Here is a 17,795-nt window from a genome sequence, read left to right as displayed (position 1 = left end):
TGTCTCTGTCTGTCTCTATCTCTGTCTCTCTCTGTCTCTGTCTGTCTGTCTCTCTGTGTTGCAGTCGGGCCGTGTTGTCCGACGGTCTCTGTCACTACAGCAGCAGTGTGGAGTGTTGTTGGGGTTGGAGACGGACGGACGGGGGACGATGTCAACGTGAGGACACAAAGACACACAAACGTGCATTCTCTCTAGTGTCCAGCAGGGGGCGACTCCTCTGGTTGTATAGAAGTCTAGTCTAAAATGACTCTACTTCTCTCTTGATTTATTCCCTCAGTAAACATTGTAAACATGAGTTTATGGTCTCAATCTCTAGTTTACAGTCTTCTTCAATACAGTGTGTGTGTGTGTGTGTGTGTGTGTGTGTGTGTGTGTGTAGCTCACTGTCAGCAGGGCTGTAAACATGGAGAGTGTGTCGGACCAGACCGATGCAAATGTTACCCAGGATTCACCGGCAAGGCCTGTAACCAAGGTAACTCTGTGTGTGTGTGTGTGTGTGTGTGTGTGTGTGTGTGTGTGTGTGTGTGTCTGTGTCTGTGTCTGTCTGCTGTCAGCAGATTTTATTTCCCATCATGCCTCTGAGAAAGTAAAAAAAAGAGACACATTCCTGTCATGCTTGTTTGACCTGCAAAGGCCTGTTTTACCTGAAGACCCCCAAAACACACACACACACACACACACACACACACACTCTGCTGTTTCCAAACTTAGACCAACACACACAAGTGGGCGTACTCCACCCACCTACACACACACACAATCTGAGAGTGTTAATCTCATGATTACAGGCTACATTTTGAGTCATATCCTGACTATAAAACAACATCTGGCTTCAAACTGGGGCTTCACACACACACACACACACACTGTAATATAACAGTACACACACACACACACCCACACACTTAAAATGCTGTCACAGTCTAACAGGGCTGAGAGTCAAAGGTTAATCCTACAAGTTGACAAGAGGAGTGAAAATGTTCTCAGTTAATGTTTGATTCACTCACCTTTAACGTGTGTGTGTGTGTGTGTGTGTGTGTGTGTGTGTGTGTGTGTGTGTGTGTGTGTCTCAGATCTCAATGAGTGTGGTGTGAAGCCTCGGCCCTGTAAGCATCGCTGCATGAACACGTTGGGGAGCTACAAGTGTTTCTGTGTGGACGGATACACAGTGGAGCCAGACGGCAGCTGTAGGAGTGAGTCTGCACACACACACACACACACACACACACACACACCTCTTCTTCCTCTTCCTCTTTTCTCCTCTTTTTCCTCTTTTTCCTCTCCCTCCTTTTCCTCTTCTTCCTCTTCCTCTTCTTCGTTGGTAATTAAAGGCTTCCTCTAACGATGTTATTACAAAATGAAAAGAGAGAAAAGTACTAGTGTAACTACATCAGGTATAAACCGGTAGTAGTAGTGGTAGTTAGTAGTTTCAGTAGTAGTAGTAATAGTAGTAGTAGTGGTAGTAGAACTGTGTCTTTGGGTTTGAATAGTAAACTCATTATAAACTTGTTTGTGTTTACAGATGCTCGAACCTGTTACCATGCCAACTGTCAGTACGGCTGTGAGGTCATGAAGGGGGCGGTCCGATGCACCTGCCCGTCGCCAGGGTTACGGCTCGGACCAGACCGACACACCTGTATCGGTCAGTCAGAGGGTTTCACTACTACTATTACTACTACTACTACTATTACCACTACTGATACTACTGATACTACTACTACTGCTACTACTAATACTACTGCTACCTCTAGTGCTACTACTACTACTGCTACTACTACTACTGCTCCTACTACTGCTACTACTACTACTGCTCCTACTACTACTACTACTACTGCAACTACTACTGCTATTACTACTGCTCCTACTACTGCTACTGGTACTACAACTACTACTGCTACTATTACTACTACTGCTCCTACTACTGCTACTACTACTACTGCTCCTACTACTACTACTACTACTACTGCAACTACTACTGCTCCTACTACTGCTACTGGTACTACAACTACTACTGCCACTACTACTACTACTGCTACTACTACTGCTGCTACTACGATCAAAGGCTGATTGACAGGAAGTCCCCCCCTCTCTACAGATGTCGATGAGTGTGTGTCGGGTGGAGGTGTGTGTCCTCGTCGTAGGAAGTGTGTAAACACGTTTGGGAGCTTCCTGTGTAAATGTCACCTGGGATTCAAACTCACGTACATCAACGGACGCTACACCTGCATTGGTGAGTCTGAACCGTCAGGACTGGGTCTGTGATGGGTGGGGGGACTCATGTTCAGGACTGGGTCTGTGATGGGTGGGAGGACTCATGTTCAGGACTGGGTCTGTGATGGGTGGGGGGACTCATGTTCAGGTCTGGGTCTGTGATGGGTGGAGGGACTCATGTTCAGGTCTGGGTCTGTGATGGGTGGAGGGACTCATGTTCAGGTCTGGGTCTGTGATGAGTGGGGGGACTCATCTTCAGGTCTGGGTCAGTCGATGTGTTATATCTAGTATGTAAACAGTTTAACCTGAAGTCCTGCTGTCTTACTGTTAGAACTACAGTTCCCATGATGCTTTGAGGCATCACATTACTATGACCGTGTGTTTGTGTTTCCAGATAAAGACTCTCGTCCGTTCTGTTCTCTGAACCCGTCGTCTCCTAAATGCAGATGTGGAGACAGCAGCTGTAAAGGTAACAGCACTCAACTCCTTCTTCTGTTCCCTCAAAAACATGAACATTTGATACTAGTATGTATTCATGTCCTCCTTATTGTCTGTCAGCATAGTGATGTCATGTTAAAAACCACTGGTTCATAATCATCTGCAATGTTTCAGTTCTTCACGTTTCACACTTTATAATTGAGTAAGAAACAGATGAATTGATCCGTCTGGAGTCTGTTCATTGATTCATTTTAATGTATATTTGTGTTTATTCACAGGAGGAAAACTGTAGTACACTAGGTTCACATTATTGTGTACTTGATGCTTTGGCAACACAGTTTTTTTGTTGTACTTTCAACTCGATTAGAGTGAAGTGACATCACAGGTATTGATTGTGTCTTTCGTGTCAGTGTAACGCTGTGAGTTCAGATAAACACATGTTGTGTTTTTAACGTTGATTAAAAGTACTTTATAAAGTTTTCATGCTTTCATCCTGTTTTCTTCCAGCTGTCCTCAAAGTGACTCTGGAGCCTCACAGACCCAGAACTACAACTCCCATCACCCCCTCTGTTACTACTGCTCCTCCTCCTCTCACCACCACTACTACTGCTGCTGCTAGTACTACTAGTCCTACTACTACTACTGCGACTACAACAGCTCAGCCAACCACTACAACCACCAGTCTGATTACTTCTACAACTACTACCACAACCTCTCCAATACCTACTACTACTACTACACCTACTACTACTACTACTACTACTACTACCACTACTACTACACCTACTACTACTACTACTATACCTACTACTACTACTATGACACCAACTACTACTACTACTACTCCAAGTACTACTACTCCTCCATTGGGACCAACAACAGTGAACAACAGGATCAATAAGGATGTGACACACAGACAGAGAGGAGACGTCCACAGTGAGGACACACACACAGACACACACACACACAGAAGGAGGACTCCTGGTCATATAATGTAAGCTCGTCAGGAGAGACAGAGTCTCTCTTTTACACACATAACGATATTAATGAAGTTGTACTTCATGTGTGTGTTTCAGTCCCTCGACATCCTGAAAACAACCATGTGTGGGAGTTTGACATCGAGCTGGGAAACACCGGAGAGGACGCCGGAGACGACCCTGGTCAGTGTGTGTTACACCACTGTTTCCTCACAGCTGATTGGTCAGGAGGAGTTTCTTATGTGTGTGTGTGTGTGTAGAGGCCGGTGGTCTCCGCTGTGCCTTCGATCACGGAGTGTGTGACTGGATGTCAGACAGAGAAGGAGACCTACACTGGGAAACAGACCTAAACCCTTCAGGTAAGTTTTATTCACTTTATGTTGGACGCTTTATTATGTAGTATAAATGTACTCACACGTACAGAACTATTTTACTTTTTTCGACATACTATACAATTTTTTTTAAAACTTTTTTCAACATACTGTACTATGACTGTTTTTTCACTTTTTTCGACATACTGTTTTTTTGACTTTTTTCGACACACTATACTATGATTTTTTCGACATGCTATACTCTGACTGTTTTTTCACTTTTCTTGACACGCCATACTATGATTTTTTTTTACTTTTTTCGACATGTTATACTATGACTGTTTTTTCACTTTTTTGACACGCTATACTATGACTGTTTTTTGACACGCTATACTATGACTGTTTTTTTACTTTTTTCGACACGCTATACTATGACTGTTTTTTCACTTTTTTTGACATGCTATACTATGACTGTTTTTTCACTTTTTTTGACACGCTATACTATGACTGTTTTCGACATACTATACTATGATTTTTTGTACTTTTCTTGACATGTTATACTATGACTGTTCTTTCACTTTTTTCGACATGCTATACTATGACTGTTTTTTTGTACTTTTTTGGACATGTTATACTATGACTGTTTTTTGATACGCTATACTATGACTGTTTTTTCACTTTTCTTGACACGCTATACTATGTCTTTTCTTGACACGCTATACTATGACTGTTTTTTTTTAACTTTTTTCGACATGCTATACTATGACTATTTTTGACTGTTTTCGACACGCTATACTATGACTGTTTTTTCACTTTTTTGACACGCTATACTATGACTGTTTTCGACATACTATGACTGTTTTTTCACTTTTTTTGACACGCTATACTATGACTGTTTTTTGACACGCTATACTATGACTGTTTTCGACATACTATACTATGATTTTTTGTACTTTTCTTGACATGTTATACTATGACTGTTTTTTCACTTTTTTCGAAATGTTATACTATAACTGTTTTTTTTTTACTTTTTTTGACCAATATACTATGACTGTTTTTTGACTTTTTTTGACACGCTATACTATGACTGTTTTTTTTACTTTTTTCGACATGCTATGACTATTTTTGACTGTTTTCGACACGCTATACTATGACTGTTTTTTTTTACTGTTTTCGACACGCTATACTATGACTGTTTTTTCACTTTTCTTGACACGCTATACTATGACTGTTTTTTGACACGCTATACTCTGACTGTTTTTTCACTTTTCTTGACACGGTATACTATGATTTTTTTTCACTTTTTTCGACATGTTATACTATGACTGTTTTTTCACTTTTTTCGACATTCTATACTATGACTGTTTTTTGACACGCTATACTATGACTGTTTTTTCACTTTTTTCGACACGCTATACTATGACTGTTTTCGACATACTATGACTGTTTTTTCACTTTTTTCGACACGCTATACTATAACTGTTTTTTTTAACTTTTTTTGACCAATATACTATGACTGTTTTTTGACTTTTTTTGACACGCTATACTATGACTGTTTTTTTTACTTTTTTCGACATGCTATGCTATGACTGTTTTTTTACTTTTTTCGACATTCTATACTATGACTGTTTTTCGACACGCTATGCTATGACTTTTTTTTTTTACTTTTTTCGACACGCTATACTATGACTGTTTTTTCACTTTTTTCGACACGCTATACTATGATTTTTTTTCACTTTTTTCGACATGTTATACTATGACTGTTTTTTCACTTTTTTCGACATTCTATACTATGACTGTTTTTTCACTTTTTTCGACATTCTATACTATGACTGTTTTTTCACTTTTTTCGACATGTTATACTGTGACTGTTTTTTAACTTTTCTTGACACGCTATACTATGACTGTTTTTTGACACGCTATACTATGACTGTTTTTTCACTTTTTTCGACACGCTATACTCTGACTGTTTTTTCACTTTTCTTGACACGGTATACTATGATTTTTTTTCACTTTTTTCGACATGTTATACTATGACTGTTTTTTCACTTTTTTTGACATTCTATACTATGACTGTTTTTTTTACTTTTTTCGACATGTTATAATATGACAGTTTTTTTTACTTTTTTCGACATGCTATACTATGACTGTTTTCGACATACTATACTATGACTGTTTTTTTACTTTTTTCGACATTCTATACTATGACTGTTTTTCGACACGCTATGCTATGACTGTTTTTTCACTTTTCTTGACACGCTATACTATGACTGTTTTTTGACACGCTATACTATGACTGTTTTTTCACTTTTTTCGACACGCTATACTCTGACTGTTTTTTCACTTTTCTTGACACGGTATACTATGATTTTTTTTCACTTTTTTCGACATGTTATACTATGACTGTTTTTTTACTTTTTTTGACACGCTATACTATGACTGTTTTTTCTTACTTTATTTGACACGCTATACTATGACTGTTTTTTCACTTTTCTTGACACGCTATACTATGACTGTTTTCGACATGCTATACTATGACTGTTTTTTCACTTTTCTTGACACGCTATACTATGACTGTTTTCGACATACTATACTATGACTGTTTTTTCACTTTTTTTGACACGCTATACTATGACTGTTTTTTGACACGCTATACTATGACTGTTTTTTCACTTTTTTCGACACGCTATACTCTGACTGTTTTTTCACTTTTCTTGACACGGTATACTATGATTTTTTTTCACTTTTTTCGACATGTTATACTATGACTGTTTTTTCTTACTTTATTTGACACGCTATACTATGACTGTTTTTTGACACGCTATACTATGACTGTTTTTTCACTTTTCTTGACACGCTATACTATGACTGTTTTCGACATACTATGCTATGATTTTTTTTACTTTTTTCGACATGCTATACTATAACTGTTTTTTTTTAACTGTTTTTGACATGCTATGCTATGACTGTTTTTTTTTTACTGTTTTCGACACGCTATACTATGACTGTTTTTTCACTTTTTCGACACGCTATACTATGACTGTTTTTTCACTTTTTTCGACATACTGTTTTTTTGACTTTTTTCGACACACTATACTATGATTTTTTCGACATGCTATACTCTGACTGTTTTTTCACTTTTCTTGACACGCTATACTATGATTTTTTTTTACTTTTTTCGACACGCTATACTATGACTGTTTTTTTACTTTTTTCGACACGCTATACTATGACTGTTTTTTTTACTTTTTTCGACATGTTATACTATGACTGTTTTCGACATACTATGACTGTTTTTTCACTTTTTTTGACACGCTATACTCTGACTATTTTTGACTGTTTTCGACACGCTATACTATGACTGTTTTTTCACTTTTTTGACACGCTATACTATGACTGTTTTCGACATACTATGACTGTTTTTTCACTTTTTTTGACACGCTATACTATGACTGTTTTTTGACACGCTATACTATGACTGTTTTCGACATACTATACTATGATTTTTTGTACTTTTCTTGACATGTTATACTATGACTGTTTTTTCACTTTTTTCGAAATGTTATACTATAACTGTTTTTTTTTTACTTTTTTTGACCAATATACTATGACTGTTTTTTGACTTTTTTTGACACGCTATACTATGACTGTTTTTTTTACTTTTTTCGACATGCTATGACTATTTTTGACTGTTTTCGACACGCTATACTATGACTGTTTTTTTTTACTGTTTTCGACACGCTATACTATGACTGTTTTTTCACTTTTCTTGACACGCTATACTATGACTGTTTTTTGACACGCTATACTCTGACTGTTTTTTCACTTTTCTTGACACGGTATACTATGATTTTTTTTCACTTTTTTCGACATGTTATACTATGACTGTTTTTTCACTTTTTTCGACATTCTATACTATGACTGTTTTTTGACACGCTATACTATGACTGTTTTTTCACTTTTTTCGACACGCTATACTATGACTGTTTTCGACATACTATGACTGTTTTTTCACTTTTTTCGACACGCTATACTATAACTGTTTTTTTTAACTTTTTTTGACCAATATACTATGACTGTTTTTTGACTTTTTTTGACACGCTATACTATGACTGTTTTTTTTACTTTTTTCGACATGCTATGCTATGACTGTTTTTTTACTTTTTTCGACATTCTATACTATGACTGTTTTTCGACACGCTATGCTATGACTTTTTTTTTTTACTTTTTTCGACACGCTATACTATGACTGTTTTTTCACTTTTTTCGACACGCTATACTATGATTTTTTTTCACTTTTTTCGACATGTTATACTATGACTGTTTTTTCACTTTTTTCGACATTCTATACTATGACTGTTTTTTCACTTTTTTCGACATTCTATACTATGACTGTTTTTTCACTTTTTTCGACATGTTATACTGTGACTGTTTTTTAACTTTTCTTGACACGCTATACTATGACTGTTTTTTGACACGCTATACTATGACTGTTTTTTCACTTTTTTCGACACGCTATACTCTGACTGTTTTTTCACTTTTCTTGACACGGTATACTATGATTTTTTTTCACTTTTTTCGACATGTTATACTATGACTGTTTTTTCACTTTTTTTGACATTCTATACTATGACTGTTTTTTTTACTTTTTTCGACATGTTATAATATGACAGTTTTTTTTACTTTTTTCGACATGCTATACTATGACTGTTTTCGACATACTATACTATGACTGTTTTTTTACTTTTTTCGACATTCTATACTATGACTGTTTTTCGACACGCTATGCTATGACTGTTTTTTCACTTTTCTTGACACGCTATACTATGACTGTTTTTTGACACGCTATACTATGACTGTTTTTTCACTTTTTTCGACACGCTATACTCTGACTGTTTTTTCACTTTTCTTGACACGGTATACTATGATTTTTTTTCACTTTTTTCGACATGTTATACTATGACTGTTTTTTTACTTTTTTTGACACGCTATACTATGACTGTTTTTTCTTACTTTATTTGACACGCTATACTATGACTGTTTTTTCACTTTTCTTGACACGCTATACTATGACTGTTTTCGACATGCTATACTATGACTGTTTTTTCACTTTTCTTGACACGCTATACTATGACTGTTTTCGACATACTATACTATGACTGTTTTTTCACTTTTTTTGACACGCTATACTATGACTGTTTTTTGACACGCTATACTATGACTGTTTTTTCACTTTTTTCGACACGCTATACTCTGACTGTTTTTTCACTTTTCTTGACACGGTATACTATGATTTTTTTTCACTTTTTTCGACATGTTATACTATGACTGTTTTTTCTTACTTTATTTGACACGCTATACTATGACTGTTTTTTGACACGCTATACTATGACTGTTTTTTCACTTTTCTTGACACGCTATACTATGACTGTTTTCGACATACTATGCTATGATTTTTTTTACTTTTTTCGACATGCTATACTATAACTGTTTTTTTTTAACTGTTTTTGACATGCTATGCTATGACTGTTTTTTTTTACTGTTTTCGACACGCTATACTATGACTGTTTTTTCACTTTTCTTGACACGCTATACTATGACTGTTTTTTGACACGCTATACTCTGACTGTTTTTTCACTTTTCTTGACACGGTATACTATGATTTTTTTTCACTTTTTTCGACATGTTATACTATGACTGTTTTTTCACTTTTTTCGACATTCTATACTATGACTGTTTTTTGACACGCTATACTATGACTGTTTTTTCACTTTTTTCGACACGCTATACTATGACTGTTTTCGACATACTATGACTGTTTTTTCACTTTTTTCGACACGCTATACTATAACTGTTTTTTTTAACTTTTTTTGACCAATATACTATGACTGTTTTTTGACTTTTTTTGACACGCTATACTATGACTGTTTTTTTTACTTTTTTCGACATGCTATGCTATGACTGTTTTTTTACTTTTTTCGACATTCTATACTATGACTGTTTTTCGACACGCTATGCTATGACTTTTTTTTTTTACTTTTTTCGACACGCTATACTATGACTGTTTTTTCACTTTTTTCGACACGCTATACTATGATTTTTTTTCACTTTTTTCGACATGTTATACTATGACTGTTTTTTCACTTTTTTCGACATTCTATACTATGACTGTTTTTTCACTTTTTTCGACATTCTATACTATGACTGTTTTTTCACTTTTTTCGACATGTTATACTGTGACTGTTTTTTAACTTTTCTTGACACGCTATACTATGACTGTTTTTTGACACGCTATACTATGACTGTTTTTTCACTTTTTTCGACACGCTATACTCTGACTGTTTTTTCACTTTTCTTGACACGGTATACTATGATTTTTTTTCACTTTTTTCGACATGTTATACTATGACTGTTTTTTCACTTTTTTTGACATTCTATACTATGACTGTTTTTTTTACTTTTTTCGACATGTTATAATATGACAGTTTTTTTTACTTTTTTCGACATGCTATACTATGACTGTTTTCGACATACTATACTATGACTGTTTTTTTACTTTTTTCGACATTCTATACTATGACTGTTTTTCGACACGCTATGCTATGACTGTTTTTTCACTTTTCTTGACACGCTATACTATGACTGTTTTTTGACACGCTATACTATGACTGTTTTTTCACTTTTTTCGACACGCTATACTCTGACTGTTTTTTCACTTTTCTTGACACGGTATACTATGATTTTTTTTCACTTTTTTCGACATGTTATACTATGACTGTTTTTTTACTTTTTTTGACACGCTATACTATGACTGTTTTTTCTTACTTTATTTGACACGCTATACTATGACTGTTTTTTCACTTTTCTTGACACGCTATACTATGACTGTTTTCGACATGCTATACTATGACTGTTTTTTCACTTTTCTTGACACGCTATACTATGACTGTTTTCGACATACTATACTATGACTGTTTTTTCACTTTTTTTGACACGCTATACTATGACTGTTTTTTGACACGCTATACTATGACTGTTTTTTCACTTTTTTCGACACGCTATACTCTGACTGTTTTTTCACTTTTCTTGACACGGTATACTATGATTTTTTTTCACTTTTTTCGACATGTTATACTATGACTGTTTTTTCTTACTTTATTTGACACGCTATACTATGACTGTTTTTTGACACGCTATACTATGACTGTTTTTTCACTTTTCTTGACACGCTATACTATGACTGTTTTCGACATACTATGCTATGATTTTTTTTACTTTTTTCGACATGCTATACTATAACTGTTTTTTTTTAACTGTTTTTGACATGCTATGCTATGACTGTTTTTTTTTTACTGTTTTCGACACGCTATACTATGACTGTTTTTTCACTTTTTCGACACGCTATACTATGACTGTTTTTTCACTTTTTTCGACATACTGTTTTTTTGACTTTTTTCGACACACTATACTATGATTTTTTCGACATGCTATACTCTGACTGTTTTTTCACTTTTCTTGACACGCTATACTATGATTTTTTTTTACTTTTTTCGACACGCTATACTATGACTGTTTTTTTACTTTTTTCGACACGCTATACTATGACTGTTTTTTTTACTTTTTTCGACATGTTATACTGTGACTGTTTTTTAACTTTTCTTGACACGCTATACTATGACTGTTTTTTGACACGCTATACTATGACTGTTTTTTCACTTTTTTCGACACGCTATACTATGACTGTTTTTTTACTTTTTTCGACACGCTATACTATGACTGTTTTTTCACTTTTCTTGACACGCTATACTATGACTGTTTTTTCACTTTTCTTGACACGCTATACTATGACTGTTTTTTGACACGCTACACTATGACTGTTTTTTCACTTTTCTTGACACGCTATACTATGACTTTTTTGACACGCTACACTATGACTGTTTTTTCACTTTTTTTGACACGCTATACTATGACTGTTTTTTGACATGCTATACTATGACTGTTTTCGACATACTATACTATGATTTTTTGTACTTTTCTTGACATGTTATACTATGACTGTTCTTTCACTTTTTTCGACATGCTATACTATGACTGTTTTTTGTACTTTTTTGGACATGTTATACTATGACTGTTTTTTGATAGGCTATACTATGACTGTTTTTTCACTTTTCTTGACACGCTATACTATGTCTTTTCTTGACACGCTATACTATGACTGTTTTTTTTTAACTTTTTTCGACATGCTATACTATGACTATTTTTGACTGTTTTCGACACGCTATACTATGACTGTTTTTTCACTTTTTTGACACGCTATACTATGACTGTTTTCGACATACTATGACTGTTTTTTCACTTTTTTGACACGCTATACTATGACTGTTTTCGACATACTATGACTGTTTTTTCACTTTTTTTGACACGCTATACTATGACTGTTTTTTGACACGCTATACTATGACTGTTTTCGACATACTATACTATGATTTTTTGTACTTTTCTTGACATGTTATACTATGACTGTTTTTTCACTTTTTTCGACACGCTATACTATAACTGTTTTTTTTTAACTTTTTTTGACCAATATACTATGACTGTTTTTTGACTTTTTTTGACACGCTATACTATGACTGTTTTTTTTACTTTTTTCGACATGCTATGCTATGACTGTTTTTTTACTTTTTTCGACATTCTATACTATGACTGTTTTTCGACACGCTATGCTATGACTTTTTTTTTTTACTTTTTTCGACATTCTATACTATGACTGTTTTTCGACACGCTATGCTATGACTTTTTTTTTTTACTTTTTTCGACACGCTATACTATGACTGTTTTTTGACACGCTATACTATGACTGTTTTTTCACTTTTTTCGACACGCTATACTATGATTTTTTTTCACTTTTTTCGACATGTTATACTATGACTGTTTTTTCACTTTTTTCGACATTCTATACTATGACTGTTTTTTCACTTTTTTCGACATGTTATACTGTGACTGTTTTTTAACTTTTCTTGACACGCTATACTATGACTGTTTTTTGACACGCTATACTATGACTGTTTTTTCACTTTTCTTGACACGGTATACTATGATTTTTTTTCACTTTTTTCGACATGTTATACTATGACTGTTTTTTCACTTTTTTTGACATTCTATACTATGACTGTTTTTTCACTTTTTTCGACATGTTATACTGTGACTGTTTTTTGACTTTTTTTGACACGCTATACTATGACTGTTTTTTTTACTTTTTTCGACATGTTATAATATGACAGTTTTTTTTACTTTTTTCGACATGCTATACTATGACTGTTTTCGACATACTATACTATGACTGTTTTTTTACTTTTTTCGACATTCTATACTATGACTGTTTTTCGACACGCTATGCTATGACTGTTTTTTCACTTTTCTTGACACGCTATACTATGACTGTTTTTTGACACGCTATACTATGACTGTTTTTTCACTTTTTTCGACACGCTATACTCTGACTGTTTTTTCACTTTTCTTGACACGGTATACTATGATTTTTTTTCACTTTTTTCGACATGTTATACTATGACTGTTTTTTTACTTTTTTTGACACGCTATACTATGACTGTTTTTTCTTACTTTATTTGACCAATATACTATGACTGTTTTTTGACTTTTTTTGACATGTTATAATATGACTGTTTTTTTTACTTTTTTCGACATGCTATACTATGACTGTTTTCGACATACTATACTATGATTTTTTTTACTTTTTTCGACATGCTATGCTATGACTGTTTTTTTACTTTTTTCGACATTCTATACTATGACTGTTTTTCGACACGCTATACTATGACTTTTTTTTTTTACTTTTTTCGACATGCTATACTATGACTGTTTTTTCACTTTTCTTTACGTGCTATACTATGACTGTTTTTTTTTACTGTTTTCGACACGCTATACTATGACTGTTTTCTACATACTATACTATGATTTTTTTTCTTTTTTCGACACGTTATACTATGACTGTTTTCTACATACTATACTATGTTTTTTTTTACTTTTTCGACACGCTATACTATGACTTTTTTTTTTTACTTTTTTTGACACGCTATACTATGACTGTTTTTTTCACTTTTCTTGACACCCTTTCCTTTGACTGTTTTTTTACTTTTTTCGACACGCTTTACTATGTCTTTTTTTTACATGCTATACTATGACTGTTTTTTTTTTACTGTTTTCGACACGCTATACTATGACTGTTTTTTTTACTTTTTTCGACATGTTATATTATGACTTTTTTTCACTTTTTTTTACATGTTATACTATGACCGTTTTTTGACTTTTTTCGACATGCTATACTATGACTGTTTTCGACATGCTATACTGTGACTTTTTTTACTTCTTTCGACACGCTATACTATGACTATTTTTGACCGTTTTTGACACGCTATACTATGACTGTTTTTTTTTACTGTTTTCGACACGCTATACTATGTCTTTTTTCGACATGCTATACTATGATTTTTTTTTTAATTTTTTCGACATGCTATACTATGACTGTTTTTTTTACTTTTTTGGACACGCTATACTATGACTGTTTTTTCACTTTTTTTGACACCCTTTCTTTTGACTGTTTTTTTACTTTTTTCGACACGCTTTACTATGTCTTTTTTTTACATGCTATACTATGACTGTTTTTTTCACTTTTTTCGACTTTTTTCGACACGCTATACTATGACTGTTTTTTTTATTTTTTTCGACACGCTATACTATGACTGTTTTTTTCACTTTTTTCGACAAGTTATACTATGACTGTTTTTTTTTACTGTTTTCGACATGTTATACTATGACTGTTTTTTTTACTTTTTTGGACATGCTATACTATGACTGTTTTTTTCACTTTTCTTGACATGCTATACTGTGACTATTTTTGACTGTTTTCGACACGCTATACTATGACTGTTTTTTTTACTTTTTTCGAAATACTATACTATGACTTTTTTCGACATACTAAACTATGATTTTTTTTCTTTTTTCGACACGTTATACTATTACTGTTTTTTTCACTTTTTTTGGCAGGCTATACTATGACTGTTTTTTTTTACTTTTTTCGACATGCTATACTATGACTATTTTTGACTGTTTTCGACACGCTGTACTATGACTGTTTTTTTGACTTTTTTCGACATGCTATACTATGATTTTTTTTTTACTTTTTTTGACACGCTATACTATGACTGTTTTTTTCACTTTTCTTGACACGCTTTCCTTTGACTGTTTTTTTACTTTTTTCGACACGCTTTACTATGTCTTTTTTTTACATGCTATACTATGACTGTTTTTTTTTTACTTTTTTCGACATGTTATATTATGACTTTTTTTCACATGTTATACTATGACCGTTTTTTTACTTTTTTCGACATGCTATACTATGACTGTTTTCGACATACTATACTATGATTTTTTTTAACTTTTTTTAACTTCCATGACTGTTTTTTTTTTATTTTTTCGACATGCTATACTATGACAGTTTTTTTTACTTTTTTCGACATGCTATACTATGACTTTTTTTACTTCTTTCGATATGCTATACTATGACTGTTTTTTTAATGTTTTCGACATGTTATACTATGACTGTTTTTTTGACTTTTTTCGACATACTATACTATGGGTTTTTTTACTTTTTTCGACACGCTATACTATGACTGTTTTCGACATACTGTACTATAACTGTTTTTTTTTACTGTTTTCGACATGCTATACTATGACTGTTTTTTTACTTTTTTCGACATGCTATACTATGACTGTTTTTTTGACTTTTTTCGACACGCTATACTATGACTGTTTTTTTTACTTTTTTCGACATGCTATACTGTGACTTTTTTTACTTTTTTCGATATGCTATACTATGACTCTTTTTTTGACTTTTTTCGACATGTTATACTATGACTGTTTTTTTGGACTTTTTTCGACACGCTATACTATCACAGTTTTTCGACATACTATGTTTTTTTTTACTTTTTTCGACAAGCTATACTATGACTGTTTTCGACATACTGTACTTTAACTGTTGTTTTGACTGTTTTCGACATGCTATACTATGACTCTTTTTTTCACTTTTTTCGACATGTTATATTATGATTTTTTTAACTTTTTTTGACATGCTATACTATGACTGTTTTTTTTTACTTTTTCGACATGCTATACTATGACTGTTTTTTTTAACTTTTTTCGGCATGCTATACTATGACTTTTTTTTTAACTTTTTTTGACATGCTATACTATGACTGTTTTTTTTTACTTTTTGACATGTTATACTAGGACTGTTTTTTTTACTTTTTTCGACACGCTATACTATCACAGTTTTTCGACATGCTATACTATGACTGTTTTTTGGACTTTTTTCGACATACTATACTATGGTTTTTTTGACTTTTTTCGACACGCTATACTATGACTGTTTTTTTTACTTTTTTCGACATGCTATACTATGTCTTTTTTTTACATGCTATACTATGACTGTTTTTTTCACTTTTTTCGACATGCTATACTATGAATGTTTTTTTGATTTTTTTCGACACGCTATACTATGAGTGTTTTTTTTTATTTTTTTCGACATGCTATACTATGACTGTTTTTTTTACTTTTTTCGACATGCTATACTATGACTGTTTTTTTTACTTTTTTCGACATGCTATACTATGAATGTTTTTTTGACTTTTTACGACATACTATACTATGACTTTTTTGACATACTATACTATGATTTTTTTACTTTTTTCGACACGTTATACTATGACTGTTTTTTTAATTTTCTTGACACGCTATACTATGACTGTTTTTTTTTACTTTTTTCGACATGCTATACTATGACTGTTTTCGACATACTATACTATGACTGTTTTTTTACTTTTTTCGACATTCTATACTATGACTGTTTTTCGACACGCTATGCTATGACTGTTTTTTCACTTTTCTTGACACGCTATACTATGACTGTTTTTTGACACGCTATACTATGACTGTTTTTTCACTTTTTTCGACACGCTATACTCTGACTGTTTTTTCACTTTTCTTGACACGGTATACTATGATTTTTTTTCACTTTTTTCGACATGTTATACTATGACTGTTTTTTTACTTTTTTTGACACGCTATACTATGACTGTTTTTTCTTACTTTATTTGACACGCTATACTATGACTGTTTTTTCACTTTTCTTGACACGCTATACTATGACTGTTTTCGACATGCTATACTATGACTGTTTTTTCACTTTTCTTGACACGCTATACTATGACTGTTTTCGACATACTATACTATGACTGTTTTTTCACTTTTTTTGACACGCTATACTATGACTGTTTTTTGACACGCTATACTATGACTGTTTTTTCACTTTTTTCGACACGCTATACTCTGACTGTTTTTTCACTTTTCTTGACACGGTATACTATGATTTTTTTTCACTTTTTTCGACATGTTATACTATGACTGTTTTTTCTTACTTTATTTGACACGCTATACTATGACTGTTTTTTGACACGCTATACTATGACTGTTTTTTCACTTTTCTTGACACGCTATACTATGACTGTTTTCGACATACTATGCTATGATTTTTTTTACTTTTTTCGACATGCTATACTATAACTGTTTTTTTTTAACTGTTTTTGACATGCTATGCTATGACTGTTTTTTTTTACTGTTTTCGACACGCTATACTATGACTGTTTTTTCACTTTTCTTGACACGCTATACTATGACTGTTTTTTGACACGCTATACTCTGACTGTTTTTTCACTTTTCTTGACACGGTATACTATGATTTTTTTTCACTTTTTTCGACATGTTATACTATGACTGTTTTTTC

The 17,795-nt window shown here is 33.3% G+C and overlaps 1 protein-coding gene across 2 annotated transcripts in view; it reads left to right on the top strand.

Annotated features, from left to right (window-relative positions):
* The window catches only part of LOC137874412 (nephronectin-like), a 58,806-nt gene that overhangs the window by 659 nt on the left and 40,352 nt on the right, over nucleotides 1–17,795 (top strand). Inside the window, exons 2-10 of one of the 2 annotated variants that reach the window (XM_068713080.1) lie at nucleotides 65–156; nucleotides 380–472; nucleotides 1,074–1,193; nucleotides 1,523–1,642; nucleotides 2,096–2,230; nucleotides 2,606–2,680; nucleotides 3,157–3,585; nucleotides 3,726–3,809; nucleotides 3,887–3,985. In XM_068713080.1, coding sequence (XP_068569181.1) covers nucleotides 65–156; nucleotides 380–472; nucleotides 1,074–1,193; nucleotides 1,523–1,642; nucleotides 2,096–2,230; nucleotides 2,606–2,680; nucleotides 3,157–3,585; nucleotides 3,726–3,809; nucleotides 3,887–3,985 — 1,247 coding nt within the window. The remainder of the gene's footprint in view (nucleotides 1–64; nucleotides 157–379; nucleotides 473–1,073; nucleotides 1,194–1,522; nucleotides 1,643–2,095; nucleotides 2,231–2,605; nucleotides 2,681–3,156; nucleotides 3,586–3,725; nucleotides 3,810–3,886; nucleotides 3,986–17,795) is intronic. The other variant, XM_068713081.1, reaches the window with a different exon arrangement.

This window comes from Cebidichthys violaceus, unplaced genomic scaffold (genome assembly GCF_023349555.1).
Source record: "Cebidichthys violaceus isolate CVI_PGR_0920_01 unplaced genomic scaffold, fCebVio1.0.p SCAF_19, whole genome shotgun sequence".
NCBI lineage: Eukaryota > Metazoa > Chordata > Actinopteri > Perciformes > Stichaeidae > Cebidichthys > Cebidichthys violaceus.
This window is presented reverse-complemented; position numbering and strand designations above follow the sequence as displayed.